Below are 18506 nucleotides of genomic sequence, written 5' to 3'. Positions count from 1 at the left end.
AGGCTGCCTGCCCCGCAGCAGCCTTCATTGGCAAAGCTGTGGGAGCAGCCTGGGCTCCAGTGGAAGGGGAGTTGGGTTGTGGGGGAGGCAGCATCACTGACATGCCACTATTCATTAAGGTCCTTGGAGGCCAAAATCTACAGTAGCCAATGGACAAAAAAAGTTTATTAAGGACTCCCCCTGAGAGGGAGCCCTGCATTTCTTACAACTTCATTTCTTCTCAAAGTTGGAGCCACTTTGGCCCCATGGGGGGCCTGCCTTAGCCCATTCCCCCCTGGGTTACACTCAGTCACTATATACATATCCTACAGCAGAGACTCACCCCAGACAAGGTTGGCCAAGCTGGGGGGGCCCTTTCCAGTGCTGCTTTACAAATGGTTCCCACCAAAGCAGGCCTAAGCTGGGTATGTCTCCCCGCAGGGCCCCTGGGGGGCAGCAGCAGTTCAGCTCTAGCTAACAGGGATTTCACACTTTGGTCATGTTGCCTCAGAAATTGCTTATCGCCAAATGAATGGGTGAAGTGACCAGCAGAGAAGGGTGAAAGCACCCTGACCTCCCTGCTATGCACTGGTTCCAGCATGAAAGACCTGCAGGCAAAGCTATGCTGTATTGCCAAGCAGCATAAACACACACTGCTCTCTGGGGCTTGTTTTCCTCAGAGCAGGGTGGATGGAGCCTCCCACCCCTACAATAACAGCTGCATCAATAACCCAGCTTGGGAGGAAAACAGCTCGCAAGCAAAATGCTCCAGGCCACAGGAGCAGCACCCTGCACCGTCTGCTGCTTGCATGGAGGCCACCTACCCTGTCTCCCTGGCATGGGCAGGGGCAGAGTACTGGTCTAACACACGCATGGCTATGAGGTTCCACAACAGAGGGAGTATGGCAGCAGGATGATAGGCCATGCTGGGGGGAGAGCGAAATCACTGGGAAAGCAGCTTCGCCAGTTACCCCGGATACATTTCCTAGCAGTTTAAGAGTGATTAATCAAACGCGCATGGCTCCCTGGCCGTGCGGTACGAGACAGGTCTGGTGGTAGCCCAGGGGCCAAGCCTAATACAGTCTACGGCTTGCTTCCATGCAGAGGGGTTCAGCGCCAGAGCCACACACCAATGTGGGCTCGCTGTGGGGGCACAGCAGTTCTTGCTGGGCCTTGCCCGGGAGCCATCGCAGCCAGGCTTGGTGCTCAGGAGCTGGGAAGGTGAACAAAGCAGGGCCAGCTCTGGTCCTCCTGCCGCTTTAGGGTGTCTGGGTGGCTCCTCTTCCTTCTATGCTCCTGGCGGGCCAGGATCACGTGGCTGGGGTGCTGGGACAAGCCCACCGGGATTTCCCCTGGAGAGAAAGTACAAGCCAGGCTGAAGATAGGGAGCAGTCAGCCATCAGACGCTACCCTCCCCCGCCACATGGGGCTAGGAGCCCAGACACATCAAACCAGCACCACTGAAGCAGCTGGCAGCACTGGGCCTGCTGCAGCATCATGGGTGCAGGAGGAAGGGGTGCCAGACTGGACAGAGGGATGGCAGGGACAAGCCTGCAGAGCAGCACCCAGGACGCTCTTGCAAGCTGACTATGCTCCCCCAGGCAGCCCCCCAGCCGTGAATGCCCTGCCAGCTCTCCCCTGCATCCAGCCACTCTCTCTGCTGCAGCCAGCACTCCCCACAGCCCTGCAAGTGCCGCCATTGCGGGACAGTGGGCAGCTCTGCACCCAGTGGCCACAGAGGAGCAGCAGCACCAGCATCAGGCTGAGCTGCCTCCAATTCCACAGCCAGCCACTCAGCTATTTGCGCAGCGGGCAAAAAGCCTCCCCTCCCTTCCTTTCCTCCCCAGTTCCCTGCAGGAGCATGGGAGCATATGTGAGGCAGGGGTGCCCACACCCCAGACACAGCCCGCACACAAGAGGGGCAGGACCCTTCGCCCTAGGAGCTCCGCAATCGGAGGCTCGAGGTGGGCCATAGGGGCTCCGCACATGCCAAACCAGGCCTCACCCACAGCCCTGGCGGTGCTGGCACTGTATATTTGCCGGAGCAAGAATTTTGGGGTCTGTTTGACTGTTATTCTTATGTCCTTACTAACAGATGTGAACAAAGCCATTGTATGTTGCATCTGCCTAGAGCCAGATGCAGTTTATAGCATAATGAGCAAAGATAAGGCCTAGAGGTAAAGCGTTGGTGGGAGCTCACTCCTCTCCCAAGCTGGGGTCAAACCAGGCAGGAGGAGAGGTGGGGGAGGAAGGAGTAAGAAACACTAAAAGCCAAAGAAATGGTGACCCTGGCCGGAGCACCACCTCACTCCCTACCCCTCCCATGGGGTACAGAAGAGGTGGTACCGAAGGCCCCAGACTCACGACCCTCCAAAACGGAACATGACCATAACTTGTAAGGGGTGGGACCAGGGGTGCGCACTAAGCCTGCTAGGGCAGGGGGCACAAGGGCAAAGCCTTACTGGTGGACACAGTGTGGACTTGCTTGGTAACCCCAATAAACATCGCACTGCCTGCACTTCGGACTCTGGCCTTCTGCTTTCTGTCTGCGTGAGAAGGACCAAGGGAGGGCGAGGAGAGGCCCTAACAGCCCCCACCCACTCGTCACATGGCACCTCAATCCAGCCCCTCCCTGGCCCAAAGAGACCCACCACCAGTGTGTGTGTGGGGGGGACACACCTCCCAGGGGAACAGGCCTTCCTCTAGCGCTTCCAGCCGCTGCTAGGCTCTGGGCCCTGCCCATGGCAGAGCTGGGCTGGGGCTGCAGGCATCCTCACCATGGGAGCTGGGCAAGGCCAGAGGCTCTGCCCAACCAGGGCGGTTCAGCGCTGCACGGACAGTGCTTCTTGCTCCTCTGCCTCGGCCCTGCTCCCATCCCACAGCCCTGGATGGCACCTGCCAGACCCCGCTCCCTGCCCGCGTGCCACGCAAGGAGGACAGGCCCCTCCATCACTCTGCAGAGCGACCCTGCTGCTCACAGGGTGCACCAGCCTGGGCCGTTACCTGTGCCGATGGAGGGAGGAGATTTGACAGAGGAGCCCTGGGGCTTGCTCTTCTGGAGAGACTCAGGAGAAAGAGAGAAATGGGGTGAGAGACCCCCCTGGGGATGGGCTGAGACCCCACCCCCAGGGACAGGGCAAGAGAATGAACCCACCTGGGGATGGGGTGAGAAGAGAGACCCCTGGGATGGGGTAGGGGGAGGGACCCACTGCAGGGGTTGAGGGAAAGGATGGGCCCTGCAAGGCCCCTGCACCCCCCTCAGGCTCCTCCCCTTCAGTCTACACACCACCCCCACTCTCCATCCGCACCAGAGCCAGAGCTCTCATTCCCCCCCAGTGGCTCTGCTCCCTTCTCCCTCCCCTCCTGCCTCCCTCCTCCCGCTCAGCCTGAGCTCAGCCCTGCTGCACTCCCCAGAGTCAGCTCAGAGCTAGGACCCTTCTCCCCCCAGTCAGGCACCCCCCTGCCAGCCTCAGTCCCCTTGCCTTGGCGTTGCTGCCTCCCCTGAGGAGCCCTGGCCCTAACTCACCTCCAGGTTTGTCCTTGCTTTCCTCAGCACGGCATGAGTTTGGGTCACTGCAACAGAAAGGGGGTGGGGGGATCAGAGTGGACACCGCTCCCTCCCGACCCCAGGGAAGGGCTGTCAGCTGCAGGGTGCTGGGGCACAGTCATTGCAGGATCCGCCAGAGCAGCAAACCCCAGCTGGCTCCAGCTACCTGAGCAGAGAGCAGCGTAGCCAGGCCTGGCCCATGCTGGGCCCATCTACTTACTGTGCTCCCCTGCTCCAGCCCTATGGCCGGGGGCTCCAGCACAGACAGGACCCCAGCAATGCCAGGCTATACCTGATAACAGCGGGCGGGGACAGAGGGATGATGGGGCCAGCTGGCTACCAGGCACTGCTGGGGCCACCCTGCAGTGTCTGTCTGTTATATTTGGTTTGCATTGGAGCCATGGCCCCTGCCACAGGATGGGGATGCCGGCCTGTTATGACTGACCCATGTCAGGTGGCTGGCTGAAGGCAGGATGCTCCCAGCCCTCCAGTCGCAGACTCTATGCAGAGCCATGTTCTGGCCCCTTTGGTGGGAGGTGCTGGTGTGTAATGACGGACGCCGAGGGGAGTGGGGACACTCTCTGTGCCCACCATTGCCATGGCTATGCCCACCTCCCGCCCCACCCCAGGCCCGTCCCACCAGGGCACCTACAGTGGCTGACAATGAAGTGCTCCATGTTGTCCTTCAGGCGGCAGGTGTCCTGCAGGCGCTCAGCTGCATTTCGGAGCAGATTCTCCTGCTCAGCTAACCTGGCCCTGAGCGCCAGGAGCTCGTCCTTCATTGCCTGCTCCTGGGCAGAGATAGGGGCACAGTCAGCAGGGGCCATGTGCCTCTGCAAACCACAGCCTGGCTCCCAGACACCCCGGGTCAGGCGCTTGCCCCCTCCCCTGCTGCCCAGGGCCATGGCTCAGCATCCCAAACAAGGTGGGTTAGTGTGAACTACCGCAGCCTCTGCTGGAGGACAGACCCTGCTCGAGGGAGCCGGGGCTAGCCCCTTGCTCCAGCAGGCCCACAATGCGCAAGCCTCCCATACCTGTGCAGACAGAGCAGTCCCCTAGCGGCTGGCAGCAGCAGGCCCTATGCCCTGTCTGGGCTGGCCCGCAGTGTGCCAGACTGGGCAGAGCGATGTGTGATTGGGATGGTACTGCCCGGGCAAGGAGAAACATCACCCAGCCCTCCCATAGGAGCACCCAGTGGAGGGCTCCCCTCACCCAGGAGTGCCCCATCACCCAGGCAGGCTCCTAATCTCCATCTGCTCACAAGCTGCCTGGACAAGCCCTGCCCTCCCATCTGTGGGAGCCTCTGATTCTCGGGGGCTGCCTGGGCAACCACGGGGGGACATTGGCATGATCTACGAGGGCTGCCAGGAGGGTGCCACTCACTGCGGTCTGCTGCTGGGCCAGACTGGGGGCTGCTGGCAGAGCTCCTCTCCAGAAGGTGGCAAGCAGGGAGGCGCACCGCTGCAGGAGCTGACGCAGGGCACTCGTGGCGCTCAGGAGCTGCTGGACGCTGCCCTGCTCCAGGGCCTGGCGGAGGAGAGAAGACTTGTTGCAGACACTGCCCTGCAGCAGTGATCACAACAAACGCAGAGCCCCGATGCACCTGGCTTTCACGGGAGGGCACTGCCCAGCACAACGGCCCAGGTTCCCAATAGCCCGTTGCCAGGCTGGCCCCCTCTGCGCCAAAATAGCTCTGAAATCAGTCCCAGAAGTGATGGAAACAGGTCCCATCTGGCCCCCTTCCCTGGGGCCAGTGCCTCCACCTCCCTCACGCTCTGGCCAGCCTAGCAGTAAATGCCCCGTCTCGGGGCACCCAGCTGAGTCCATCGGGCAGATGATGGTCTCTCATGCACACAGGTCAGGACAGACCCCCATGATCCTTTCCAGCCATCTCCAGTGCCCCCCAGAGCCAGCGTTCCCCAGGAGAGATGGAGGGAGCAGCCTGAAACGCTAGCTTCCTGGCCAGGACCACGAGTGGCGTTATGCAGGGCTCTGCCTGCGTCTCCCCTGATCCTTCCCTTCTCGACAGAGGGCTCAGAGCAGCCTGGCCCTTCCCGATGTCCAGGGAGAATTACCTCAGTGCCACGGGGCTCCAGGCTGGGCATGGTTAGAGCTGGCCGCAGGAGAGAGGCCATCTGGTGGACCATCGTTTTGCCCTCCAGGATCTGCTGCTTCAGGGCACAATAGTCATCAACGTGGCCAATGACCTGGCACCCGCCTTTGCTGGCAGACGAACCGCTTGTGGCGTCTCCCGCCGGTGCAGGGCCACTCCTCCTTGCCAGAGGGTCATCCATGGGCAGCTCTGGAGCAAAGAGGGGTCAGCACTGCTGGTGTCCCTGAGAGCCCGTCAGGGCTGCATTAGCCCAGCACCAAGAGGGGGGTTAGCACCAGCATGTACGTAGCCCAGGCTGGCACTTCCCTAGCCCCTCACTCCCCATGTGCCCCCAGACAGCTTGTTCTGTTTGTCCAGGCTGTCCTAGGAGCAACAGGCCACAATTTCCTGACACACGAGGGAGGCTGGGTGCCCCCAGTTTTGGGAGCCCAACCTGAGCCACCTTAGGGGGGCTGATTCCAAGCAGTGCTGGGCCCCCGTCCTCCCAAACCCAGGACCCTTTAATGTAGCTCAGGCTGGACTCCTGCAGTCACTAGCCATCTCTGAAGCTCTCGACCATGACCTTTCCCGAACATGCATCCCGCAGCTCTACATCGCCCCAGCCCTCACATCGCTACTTCTCCAGGCGGCGCGGGGCCAGCTCTCCTAGCCTCCTCCGAGCTCAGCCCACCGCTCGGATCCCGCCGCACGCCCAGCTCCGATGGGCCACCAGAACGCCATGCTGTATGGCTCCCACCGAGAACCTGCCACCTGCAGATTCAGCCTCTCTGTGGGGAGGGAGGGGTGCCCGCTGTGGCTTTGCACTCTCCTGGTTCCCTGCTGGCATCCCAGCAGCAGGGCACAGCTCAAGATGCCCTGTGAGACATGGGCACAATGCAGGGTTCACCCGGGGGAGGGGATAAAGAGAAACACTTTCATGCCTTGGCCTCATGACAAGGGGAGTGTGAAACTCAGATCCAGGGAACAGGGGGTTGGGACGCCGCTTGCAAAATGGGCCCTGCATGCTCTTCAAATCCAAGGCTCCCAGAGCCATCTCCTCAGGAGGTGCTGGCCTCTCTCTGCCCCCTGAGGAGTCTCTGCCTCAAGCCTGGAAGGTCTCTGTAGCTCAGCGGGTTTCAACCTGTGTCCCGTGGACCCCTGGGAGCCACAGACTATGGCTAAGATTTCCAAAGAGGTCCACATCACCATTCAAAACATTTCAGGAGTCCATAAAGGGTGAAAAGCACTGGGCTAGCTCAAGCAGGAATCCCTGGGGGAGGGTCTCCGGCTCATGCTATGCAGGAGGTGGGACAAGATGGTCCCTCCCAGCCTTAACACCTTGAGTGTGACCAACCAACTCTCTCCTTTGGGCTCCCAGCCCCGGAGCGCTCCAAGCGTCCCGCCCTCACTGCCCATGGGGCCCGGGCCAAGCGGCCCACACTCCAGGACCCTCCACAGCGGTGGCCCCGCTCTTCCCCAGGCGAGGGTGCACATCCATTACCTTTCATCTGGTGGGTGAGCAGGGCCGGAGCACTAAGCAGGGCGGGCGGGGACAGGGGAGCTGGGGAGCTCATGCCAACATCCCGAACTGGAGGAGAAGAGCTGGAGTCTGCAAAGGCGAGATGACAAAGGGGCCATTTACCAGGTTAATGGCACTTTGGCCAGGCATCAGGGCACCCGAGGGGCCAGCGGGGTCCAGAGGGGCTGGTGCAGCCTCTCTTACCTTGCAAGGGCTGCCAGTCGGGCGTAGCCTGGTGTGCAGCGCACAGAGGGGCGGCGCTTCCCTCCGGCTGCTGCCGTGCCAGCTGCTGCCTCAGGGCGCTGTTCACCTGGATGCCACGCAGCAACTGCCTGCGCAGAGTTCGCACCTCTGCCAGGAGGGCGTCCAGCTCGCTGCTGAGAGGTGGTCTGCGATGCGCATCTCTGCTGCAAGCTGCCAACACACACAGCTGCTCTGTCGCCAGCCGCGCCTTCCGCTCCCTGCATGCTGCCCCCCACTGTACCTGCACCCCCATGGATCCTCTCAGCCCTAGCCACCAAGGGTAGTGAAGAGCAGCCCTCAACCAGCCCCGGCTTAGCATGGCAATACGCTGGGGGCACGAAAAGGCTGCTCAGTGTGCTTGGTGCCTGGCCACATCAGCGTGGGGTTGAGGACTGCCAGGGTGGTGAGAAACACGGCAGGGATGGGGTCACTAGTCCAACCCAGCCCAGCCACCGGTGGGGTTCGGGGGACAGAAATCCCACCACGCTGTGGTCTGGAGATGCACAGCCAGGCCCCCAAAGGACCCGAGCTCTGCCCCGCGGGTCCCGGCTTGCACCTCAAGGGTTCAAGGTGTTAATGGCCATCCCTCCCACCCCCACATATTCCACAAAGTTCCCGGCAGAAACCTCAGCTTTGTGCTTGACACCACACGGGGGTGGGGAGCACAAAACCCCACGGGTCTGGAAATCAGCTGTAGGTCCATGAGCCTGGCCCTGGCAGGGTCCCCAATGTAGGGCCTGTGCTGGGACCCCTACACCAGCTAGCAGGTGAGCGACATCAGCTATCGGGGCACTCGACCTCAGATCCATTGTAGCTGTCTGGGCATCAACCCACAGGCCAGTGGCTGCTGTAACGTCTGGTAGGCGCAGAGGCTGTTTGCCAGGGCAGCTTCTGGACCGTGTGGAGTGGGGAGGGCAGGGCAGATCGTGGACAGGGTTGGGGTGGGGCAGAATCTGGACAGTGTGGGGGTGCGAGAGGTGGCACAGATCCTGGACAGGATCAGGGAGGGGAGGGCAGGGCAGATCCTGGACTAGGTAGGACGGGGAGGGTGGGGAGTCCCTGGCTCACAGGTGATCTGGGTGGCAGGCGTGGGGTGGGGGAAACCCCAGGGAGAGCTGAGCTCAGGCCCAGGCAGTGCAGGAAACAGCTTCCCTCCCCGCATCTCCTGCGCCTGGTACGGGGCATTCTGCTCCCCACCTGAGGGACCATCTCTGGGGGCTCCTCACTGTAGGCAGGTGGGACCTCACCACCACGGGGGACAGAGCATGGGGCCCTAGGGAGCTCAGGGGACAGGGATGGAGCTGGCTACGCCCACCATGGCCTGACCCCATCCCATGTCCCTGTCCCTGCCCAGAGCCTGGCAGCTGGCTGGCAGCACAACACAGCCCACAGAAGCCTGAGGAGGGCAGCCAGGACACCCACCCCAGCACCAACCATGGTGCCTCCCACAAGGGGACAGCAGGCAGGACAAACCGATCCATGGGGTTGCTATGATGGCCAGGCCCGTGGATTCCCAAGACAAGCCAGCCCTGCAGTGCCACCAGGTATGCCGCCCTGCCGCTGGGGCAAGGCTGGGTGTGTGCCCCCTGCCGTCAGTGCCGCAGAGCGGGTCTGAGATGGCGCTGTTGGGCTTGTTTGGGAGGAGGGCATTTGGTCAATTCAAGCACACTGAGACATGGGGCCGTGCTCTAACCAGTAGGAGGTGCTGCCCCCGCTCCGGAGTCAAGGGCTGCACTGAGCTGCTCCAGATGGGCTTCCCAGTGCAGAGGTGGGCCTGGGCGGCAAGGGGGACAGCAGGGCCCTCCGGAACCAGAGCGCTGGGGCACTTGAGATTCATAGATAGATATTTAGGCCAGAAGGGACCACCATGATCTACTCTGACCTCCTGCACAATGGCAGAGCTGGCCCCAGCGCAGCAGGCCGGGCAGGACAGGCTGGCACGTACCTGAGGGAGCGGCCTGGGAGGAGCCGGAGAGGGTCTCGTGGACACGCAGCTCGGCGCAGAGGGCCTGGCAGAGCCGCTGGTTCTCCTCACACTGCTGCTGAAGGCGTGGCACCGTGCGCGCCAGCCTGCAGGGACAGAACAGCCGGGGTCAGAGGAGCCCAGCCACACACCAGAGGCACAGCCACATGCCCCCCACACACACACACACGCCCCTCTCCTGCTGACCCCCCCGTGATGTCACAGTGCGGAGCAGCGACATCACAGCCCTTAGCAATGGTGCCACGACAATCCCCAGTGGGCCGGGACCCCGTGCCCCTCGTGGCCACACCCCTTACAGCGCCACGCCTCAGGGCTCCGAGACCATGGGTCCCAGGGCTTCACTCCCACCGTCACCTCACCTGCAGTTGTTCTCCTGGAGAGCCAGCCGCTCCTCCCGCAGCTGACAGCTGCTCTGTCGCTGCTCTGCCAGCTCCTCTGCCAGTGTCCGGTTCTCCGCCTCAGCCTCCTGCAGCCTACAGCGCGTGGCCTCATGCAGCCGCTCCAGCTCTGGGGGGAGAGCCCTGTTACCCACCGCCCCGGGGAGGGAAGAGCCCCATTACCCTCCACCCCGGGTGGGGAGGAGAGACTCCCGTTACCCAGGGAGGGGGGAGGAGGGGTGTGATGAAGCGGGACTGTTCTTAATGTTTCCTCTGAATAGTTTGGGGGTGCCTCAGTTTCCCCTATGCAGTTCTTAAGTATCTAGGTGGTGGGATAAGGGTGTATGGTCGTTGCAGAGCCCTAGAGGGCAGGTGTGTGCAGGGGTCTGGACACAGAGAATGGCCAACACCCTGTTTCCTGGCAACTGATGGCCTGAGCCCTTCCCCCCTGCAAGGCGAGAGCTAAAGGGTTGGAGAACAAAGGAATCAGGTGACCTCCTGGCCCGGGAAAGGGACAAAACCCAGGAGAGGAGGGGCTGGAGGGTTTTTCAGTTGGGGGCTGGCTGGGGACATGGAGTGAAGCGCAGACGTGGTCTGACCCACTGCCCCCCAAAATGGACCTGGCTGAGGGGTCCTGTTTTCTGCACCTACAAGCTCTGTTTTAGACCGTGTTCCTGTCGTCTAATAAACCTTCTGTTTTACTGGCTGGCTGAGAGTCACGTCTGACTGCGAAGTTGGGGTGCAGGACCTTCTGGCTTCCCCAGAAGCCCCGCCTGAGCAGACTCACTGAGGGAAGCACACAGAGGGGCAGAGGATGCTGAATGCCTTAAGGCCAGACCCAGGAAGGTGGAAGTTGTGTGAGCTGGGTGTCCTGAAGACAGTCTGCTCACAGAAAGGAGACTTCCCCAGAGTCCTGACTGGCTTCATAGGGAGCAGTTCCAGAACATCGCCTGGGGACTCCGTGACAAGGGGAGAGCCGCATTACCTGGCAGCTGGGGGGCAAAGCCCAACAGTAACGGCCACGGTGGTGAACGGGGAGGGGAGGGGCCACATGCCTGGAGTAGGCAGGGCCCAGTGCCACATGGCAGCACATCTAGGGCGCTTGATGCCCACAGAGGTAGGACTGTGCCCAAGGGGATGGCACCTGCCCATGCATCAGGCCTGCTCTCCAATCTGCATCTGCAGAGCGAGAAGCTGTAGGAGCCGCAGCCGCCAACAGGCCCCGATGGGGGGGCGGATCAGGGAGGCCCCTACCAAAGCAGCAAGGCCCAGCTGGGTCTGGGGGCCTCCTGCGGTTCTGGGCCCCCAGGAGCAGGGTCTGCCCCACACATAGAGAGAGCCCAGATCTAGAGCCGGGGCTGGCACTGAGCGAGCTGTCCTTGGGCTGCACCTCCTGCAGAGGGGCTCGTGCCAGGCAGTGTGCAGCTGGCCACCCCCTGCCCCTACCTCTGGAGAGGTGAGCAAGCTGGAGCTGCAGGCTCTGGTTCTCCTCCCGCAGGGCTCGGGTCTCGCTGCTCACCGGGGACGCAGACTCCAGCCCCTGGATGTAGATGTTGGTGGGAGACCCTGGAACAGGAGCAACCGTGACATCCGGGGCAATGCTGCCAATGCTCCCTGCCGGAGCCCCTGGGCCTCTCCCAGGGTCTGCACCAACTGCCCACTGCTGTGTCCCGAGGCTGGCCATGGCCAGCCCTCTGGGAAGCCCTGGGCACTCCACCCCAAGGCTGGCCACCCACCCGCCCACACTGAGCAGGAGGAGAGAGGACGGAGCGGCTGTGGAGAAGAGACAGCTCGGCCCCATGAGGGGTCCCCCGCCAGGATCAGGCCCTGGGAAATGGGGGCAGGGAGCAGGGGACAGAGAGCTGAGCCCCAGCCAGATCCCTCCCTCCCAGGGAAGCAGGTGTGCCCGCCCACCTGGGGGTTTGCGTTCTAGAGACTTGAGCGGACAACAGCGCCCTTGAGCCCCTCCCAGCCCCACAACCTTTGGGTACTGGGGTTGCCAGGTACCCCACCCAGATCCGCACCCTGTGATTTTTGGGTACAGGGGTTGATGGGTTCCCCTCCCAGGATCCCTGCCCCAAACTCTCTGGGCAAGGGGGGGTTCTGGGTTCTCCCCCCTCCAGATCCCTGCCCCACACCCACAAGGCACAGGGGGTGCTGGGTTCCTCTCTCCCCCCCCCCGGGTCACTCCCCCACACTCTCTGGGCACAGGCGGTGCTGGGTTCCCCCACCCCCCCGTCACTCCCCCACACCTTCTGGGCACAGAGTGCTGTGCCCTGCCAACCCTGGGGGAACGGAGCACCCTGAAGTCCCGTCCCGTACCATTGCCCTTGGCGGTGGCGGCGAGGCGGTTCTCCAGCTGCTCCCGCAGCCGATCGTTGATGCAGATGGACTCCTCCAGGCGCTGGCGCAGGCTGCGGATCTCCGCCAGGTGTCCTTCCAGCAAGTCAGCACCTGCAGCCGCCAGTGGAACAGAGAGCTGGGTGGGATGCCAGGGCTCAGTCGGGAGCAGGCCAGGAGGGCACGATGCTTCCTGAGCACCAGGGCCACCTCCCTGCGTGGGCTGGCCCCTGTCCCCCACGGCCCAGGGAGCAGGACGCGGGTAAAGGAAGCTGGTTACAGAGACAGGCTGGGGCTGCTACAGGACAGAAGGCACACGGCCCCTTTCACGCCTCCCTCAGGACACCCACCAGACCGTGCTCCCTACGAAGGCACAGTTCTGCCCTCCCCCAGCCCATGGTTCCTCCCATCCCCGCGGCACGGCTCTTACCAGTCAGCTTGTGGCTGGCCGGATACCCGGAGGGTAAGTGCCCATAGAGGGCCCCCGTGTGAGGCCGGGCCCAGAGGGGGTTGTTCTCCGGGAAGGCAGCCCCTGCTTTCCTGTCCAGCTGGGCGGAGCTCTGCAGCGGGCGAGACTGTGGGGCAAGATGGGGAACGTGGAGACAGCGGGAGGTGCTGGCTTCCCCAAAGTCGCCGGCCAGTGGCACTGGTTTGACTGGTGGTGCGGCAAGAGGTCCCCCTAGATAGATGTGGACAGAGGTGGGTCCGGAGCCCACAGAAGGGCAGGGCTGGTTGCCACCCCAGGGATGAAGGCAGGACCTACCCCAGAGAGACTGCCCAGAGGAAGTGCCCGGACAGGAAGACCCCGAGTGCACATGCCCAGCTTGGAGCCACTCGTGGCTCTGCTGAGCGCCACCCAGGGACGCCTTCCCCACTTGCCCCAGGCCCTGGCTCGTCCTGGCAGCCCAAAACATTTGCTCTTCTTGCAGGCTCTTTGTTGGCCCACTGGCCATAATCCGAGGGGCAACCTCAGCAGCCCAGATGGTCAGTGCCTCTGCCCAGAGGCCTGTCTGCAGACCAGGGCACACTCACAGATACAAAGGCCAGAGGGGACGATCGCTACTGTCCGTTCTGCACTGCTCCATAGCCAGGCCAGAGAGCCCGCACGCCACCCCTGCATGAAGCCCAGAAGCCGTAGGAGTGCTGTGCCTGCTAGGCCCCGTTCTCAGTACAGCCCACTGGCATCCAACAGCAGCGCACACGTCACACCCGTTGGGGCAGCCGACATCCCCGCTGTGAAATACAATGCCTCGTGACACGCATGCCGCAAAGCACTGCAAGCTGGAGCAAGCCGTGGCACCGACCCACAGGGCACTGGCAGGCACCAAGCTGAGCCAACACGCTGCCATGCATCGGCGAGGGCTGGGGACGAGCAGCAAGAGATATGGGGTATCAGGCCAACAAGCTAAGAGCACGCAGGGAGCCCAGCGCCTTCCCAGCCAGCCAGCCAAGAGCCAGCCTGCGTTGGGGTGGCATCAGCATGGGGCTGGGCAGCTTGGAGGAACTGGGGAAAAGGGAGACACCCAGGGTCAGTCCGATCCAGGCCGGCTCAGCTGGGATATGCCCCTGCAGTGCCTGTTAGGTGAAATGAGTCAGGGGGTCTCAGCGCAGATCCTAGTGACCCTAGCCAGCCGCCCCACCTCAGCCAGCAGCAGCTGGCCCCACCACTGGCTGTCTCGGCAGAGGAGCCAGCTGCTGAGCTGAGTCCTGCCAGAGCCAGGCTGGGCACATGGGCTGGGGCTCCTTGGCAGACACCAGGCATCCCTGGGCTCTAGCATCTCCAGGAGGGTTTCTCACATCCTGCCGCTCCCTAGCCTGAAACCCACTCTGCCCAGCTACATTGGGGCCTGGCATGATTCCTCCATGCACTATGGGGCTGGAGGATCCCCCCTCCAACCCCAGTCTCTGCACTATGGATCTGTAAGGCGGGGAGGTCCCTCTCTCAGGTCCTATCCCCGCCACCCAGTCTCTGCACTATGAATCTGAAAGAGGGGGGAGGTCCCCTTGTCAGCTCCTATCCCCCCCCCCCCAATCTCCACAGTATGCAGGAGGGATTCCCCCTCCAAGTTCCCAGCCCTGCTCCCCCAGTCCCTCTGCATAAGCAGCTTCTCCCTTGCTTGTCCTGGAGCTGGGAATGACTATTTCTCCAGTCTCCTCCCCTCTGCAGTGCCCACCCCCCCAGACACCTGCCCCCTCCCACCTCAGCCTTGCTGGTGCCAGTGGGCCCAGACCAGCTGATGCCTCTCTCCTGCTTCCTCCCTTGGGTGGCTCCCTGGGAATGGGGCTGCAGCAGGAGCAGCTGGTTGGGTGAGGACAACGTGTGCCCAGGACAGACAGACAGAGCAGGCATGGGGGGCTGCGAAAGCCATGCAGAGCCACATGTCAGGGGGAGGCAGAAGAATCAAGCCAGAGGCGCTCACTTTCTCCCAGCTGCTTCTGCAGCATGTGCAGCTCCTGCTGCGCCTCGGCCAAGGAGAAGACAGGCGTCCCGCAGCAGCCCAGGAGAGCAGGGGGGGCGGGAGGAGGAGGGCCGAAAGGCAGGAAGGAGGACGGCCCAGGGGCAGGCGTCAGAGGGACGCTCAGTGGCTTGGACAAGGAGTCAAAATGCAACCCTAGAGATGGGAGAGAGAGCAGAGATGGGGAGAGAGATTAGCCAGCCTAGGGGTGCAGCTGGCACTGGGGCTGCCTGGAAAATCCAGCCACTTGGGTGAGGCAGCAGTGCACCCCCCACAACCATACCGGCCCCCCGACAACTGGGGCCAGGCCGCACCGCGGCCCCTGGACCGTACCGGCCCCCCGACAACTGGGGCAAGGCCTAGGATTGCCAACTTTCTGATCGCACAAAACCGAACTCCCTAACCTCACCCCTTCCCCAAGACCCCTCCCCCTTCCTCGCCTGCTCAGTATATTCCCCTTCCTTTGGTGGCTCGCTCTCCCCCACCCTCCCTCACTTTCACTGGGCTGGGGCAGGGGGTGAGGGCTCTAACTGGGGGTGTGGGCTCTGGGGTGGGACCAGAAATGAGGGGTTCAGGGTGCGGGAGAGGGCTCTGGGCTGGGGCAGGGACTTGGGGCAGGGGAGTGAGGGCTCTGGGAGGGGGTGCAGGTTCTGGGGTGTGGCCAGGGATTGGGGCACGAGGTTGGGGCGCAGGCTTACCTCCAGCAGCTCTCAGTCAGTGCGGGGGGGGGGGGGGGCTAAGGCAGGCTTCCTGCCTGTCCCGGCACCATGGACCGCACTGCACCCTGGAAGCAGCCAGCAGCAAGTCTGGCTCCTAGGCAGAGGTGCGCAGGCAGTTCTGTGCGCTGCTTTCACCCACAAGCACCACTCACCCCAGCTCCCATTGGCCGGAAACCAGCCAATCGGAGTGCAGAGCCAGTGCTCGGGGTGGGGGCAGCGCACAGAGCCCCATGGCCTCCAGCCTAGGAGCCAAATCTGCTGCTGGCCGCTTCCGGGGCGCGGCGCGGTGTCAGAACAGGTAGGAACTAGCCTGCCTTAGCCAGGCAGCACCGCTGATGGGACTTTCAATGGCCTGGCCGGCAGCGCTGACCGGAGCTGCCAGGGCAGTGGCAGATTTAGAGTTATTGGGGTCCTGTGCTCACCTTCATTTTGGGGGCCCCTCCTTGGGACCCAGCCAAGAAAAAGAATATTTTCTCATTTCCCGTCAGCCCCCGTTTTTTATTCTTTTTTTCTTCGTCTGGCCAGAAGTTAGGATGCAGGAGGGGGCTCAAGGTTGGGGCAGGAGGTTGGGGTGTGGAGCACTTACCTGGGGCAGCTCCCATTTGATGTGAGGGGTGCAGGTGAGAATGTGGGGGGGGGTGTAGGAGCTCCCGTTTGGTGCTCAAGGTGGAGATGTGGGGATGGGTGTGCAGGAGTCAGGGCATGGGGTGTGGGGGGTATGTGTGGTGGGTGCAGGAGTCAGGGAGGGCAGGGTGCCAGAGATGTGAGGGGGTGCAGGATCAGAGCATCTCACGGCAGAGGGTTGGGGGAGTATGTGTAGGAGGAGTGGGGGGGTCCTGCCTTTGCTCCGCCCTGCCCCGATTCCACCCCCTTCCCCAAGGCCCTGCTCCCGCCTCTTTTCCACCTCCTCTTCTGTGCCAGGGTCCCTTTTCAACCGGGTGTTCCAGTCAAAAACCGGACACCTGGTCACCTTAGCCAGGCCGCGCTGCACCCACCAGGGCCCTATCGCCCCCCGACAACTGGGGCCAGGCCGCACTGCACCCACCAGGGCCGTACTAGCCACTCAATGACTGAGGCCAGCCCACACCGCACCCCCCAGGACCCTACCTGTGCCCTGACAACTGGGGCCAGACCGCACCATGCCCACCAGGGCTGTTCCAGCCCCCTGACAACTGGTGCTAGGACACACCGTGTCCACCGCAGTCAGACTGGCCCCCCAACTACTGGAGCTGGCCACACTGTGCCTCCTAGGGCTGTACTGGCCCCTGACACCTGAGGCAAGGCCATGCCATGCCCTCCTGGCCATACCGGCCCCTCAACTCTCAGGGCCATACTGGCCCCCCCAACAACTGGGGCCAGACCGTGCCATTCACTCCACAGCCATACCGGGCCCCTGACAACTGGGGTGAGGCCGCACCATGCTTCTTGTGGCCATCCTGGCAACCAGGGGGAGGCCATGCCGTGCATCCCGTGGTCATCACAGCCCCCCAACAGGGCAAAAACACTCCATACATCCCGTGGCCATTTCAGTCCCTCCCGCCACCCCAACCAGGGGAGGCCACTTTAGATTTAGTTTTGGTGAGTAGTGAGGACCTCATAGAAGAAATGGTTGTAGGGGATAATCTTGGCTCAAGTGATCATGAGCTAATTCAGTTCAAACTGAAGGGAAGGATTAATAAAAATAAATCTGCAGCTAGGGTTTTTGATTTCAAAAGGGCTGACTTTCAATAATTAAGGAAATTAGTTAGGGAAGTGGATTGGACTGAAGAATTTATGGATCTAAAGGTAGAGGAGGCCTGGGATTATTTTAAATCAAAGATGCAGAAGCTATCGGAAGCCTGCATCCCAAGTAAGGGGGAAAAAAATCATAGGCAGGAGTTGGAGACCAAGCTGGATGAGCAAGCATCTCAGAGAGGTGATTAAGAAAAAGCAGAAAGCATATAGGGAGTGGAAGAAGGGAGGGATCAGCAAGGAAAGCTACCTTATTGAGGTCAGAACATGTAGGGATAAAGTGAGACAGGCTAAAAGTCAAGTAGAGTTGGACCTTGCAAAGGGAATTAAACCCAATAGTAAAAGGTTCTATAGTCATATAAATAAGAAGAAAACAAAGAAAGAAGAAGTGGGACCGCTAAACACTGAGGATGGAGTGGAGGTCAAAGATAATCTAGGCATGGCCCAATATCTAAACAAATACTTTGCCTCAGTCTTTAATAAGACTAAAGAGGATCTTAGGGATAATGGTAGCATGACAAAGGGGAATGAGGATATGGACTTAGATATTACCATATCTGAGGTAGAAGCGAAACTCAAACAGCTTAATGGGACTAAATCGGGGGGCCCAGATAATCTTCATCCAAGAACATTAAAGGAATTGGCACAAGAAATTGCAAGCCCATTAGCAAGAATTTTTAATGAATCTGTAAACTCAGGGGTTGTACCGTATGATTGGAGAATTGCTAACATAGTTCCTATTTTTAAGAAAGGGAAAAAAAGTGATCCGGATAATTATAGGCCTGTTAGTTTGACATCTGTAGTATGCAAGGTCTTGGAAAAAATTTTGAAGGAGAAGGTAGTTAAGGACATTGAAGTCAATGGTAAATGGGACAAAATACAACATGGTTTTACAAAAGGTAGATCGTGCCAAACCAACCTGATCTCCTTCTTTGAGAAAGTAACAGATTTTTTAGACAAAGGAAACGCAGTGGATCTAATTGACCTGGATTTTAGAAAGGCATTTGATACTGTGCCACATGGGGAATTATTAGTTAAATTGGATAAGATGGGGATCAATAGGAAAATTGAAAGGTGGATAAGGAACTGGTTAAAGGGGAGACTACAGCGGGTCCTACTGAAAGGTGAACTGTCAGGCTGGAGGGAGGTTACCAGTGGAGTTCCTCAAGGATTGGTTTTGGGACCAATCTTATTTAATCTTTTTATTACTGACCTTGGCACAAAAAGTGGGAGTGTGCTAATAAAGTTTGCAGATGATACAAAGCTGGGAGGTATTGCCAATTTAGAGAAGGACAGGGATACCCTATAGGAGGATCTGGATGACCTTGTAAACTGGAGTAATAGTAATAGGATGAAATTTAATAGTGAGAAGTGTAAGGTCATGCATTTAGGAATTAATAACAAGAATTTTAGTTATAAGCTAGGGACGCATCAATTAGAAGTAACGGAGGAGGAAAAGGACCTTGGAGTATTGGTTGATCATAGGATGACTATGAGCCGCCAATGTGATATGGCTGTG

General features: G+C 60.7%; 1 protein-coding gene across 1 annotated transcript in view; it reads right to left on the bottom strand.

The window, feature by feature from the left end:
- Positions 1 to 147: 147 nt before the first annotated feature.
- Positions 148 to 18506, bottom strand: part of LOC311525677 (myomegalin-like) — a gene marked incomplete at its 5' end in the record, with an annotated part of 43886 nt that continues 25527 nt past the window's right edge. Inside the window, 14 exons of the mRNA XM_084637983.1 lie at positions 148 to 1331; positions 2983 to 3043; positions 3506 to 3552; positions 4179 to 4317; positions 4910 to 5053; positions 5602 to 5828; positions 7120 to 7227; positions 7342 to 7551; positions 9326 to 9450; positions 9724 to 9871; positions 11188 to 11307; positions 12064 to 12195; positions 12512 to 12760; positions 14502 to 14693. Of these exons, the coding sequence (XP_084494109.1) occupies positions 1186 to 1331; positions 2983 to 3043; positions 3506 to 3552; positions 4179 to 4317; positions 4910 to 5053; positions 5602 to 5828; positions 7120 to 7227; positions 7342 to 7551; positions 9326 to 9450; positions 9724 to 9871; positions 11188 to 11307; positions 12064 to 12195; positions 12512 to 12760; positions 14502 to 14693 (2048 nt within the window). The 3' untranslated portion in view covers positions 148 to 1185. The remainder of the gene's footprint in view (positions 1332 to 2982; positions 3044 to 3505; positions 3553 to 4178; positions 4318 to 4909; positions 5054 to 5601; positions 5829 to 7119; positions 7228 to 7341; positions 7552 to 9325; positions 9451 to 9723; positions 9872 to 11187; positions 11308 to 12063; positions 12196 to 12511; positions 12761 to 14501; positions 14694 to 18506) is intronic.

The sequence above is a fragment of the Lepidochelys olivacea genome (assembly GCF_965140295.1).
Source record: "Lepidochelys olivacea isolate rLepOli2 genome assembly, chromosome: 8".
NCBI lineage: Eukaryota > Metazoa > Chordata > Testudines > Cheloniidae > Lepidochelys > Lepidochelys olivacea.
Note: the sequence above shows the minus strand (reverse complement) of the source record. Positions and strands in the feature narration are given on the sequence as shown.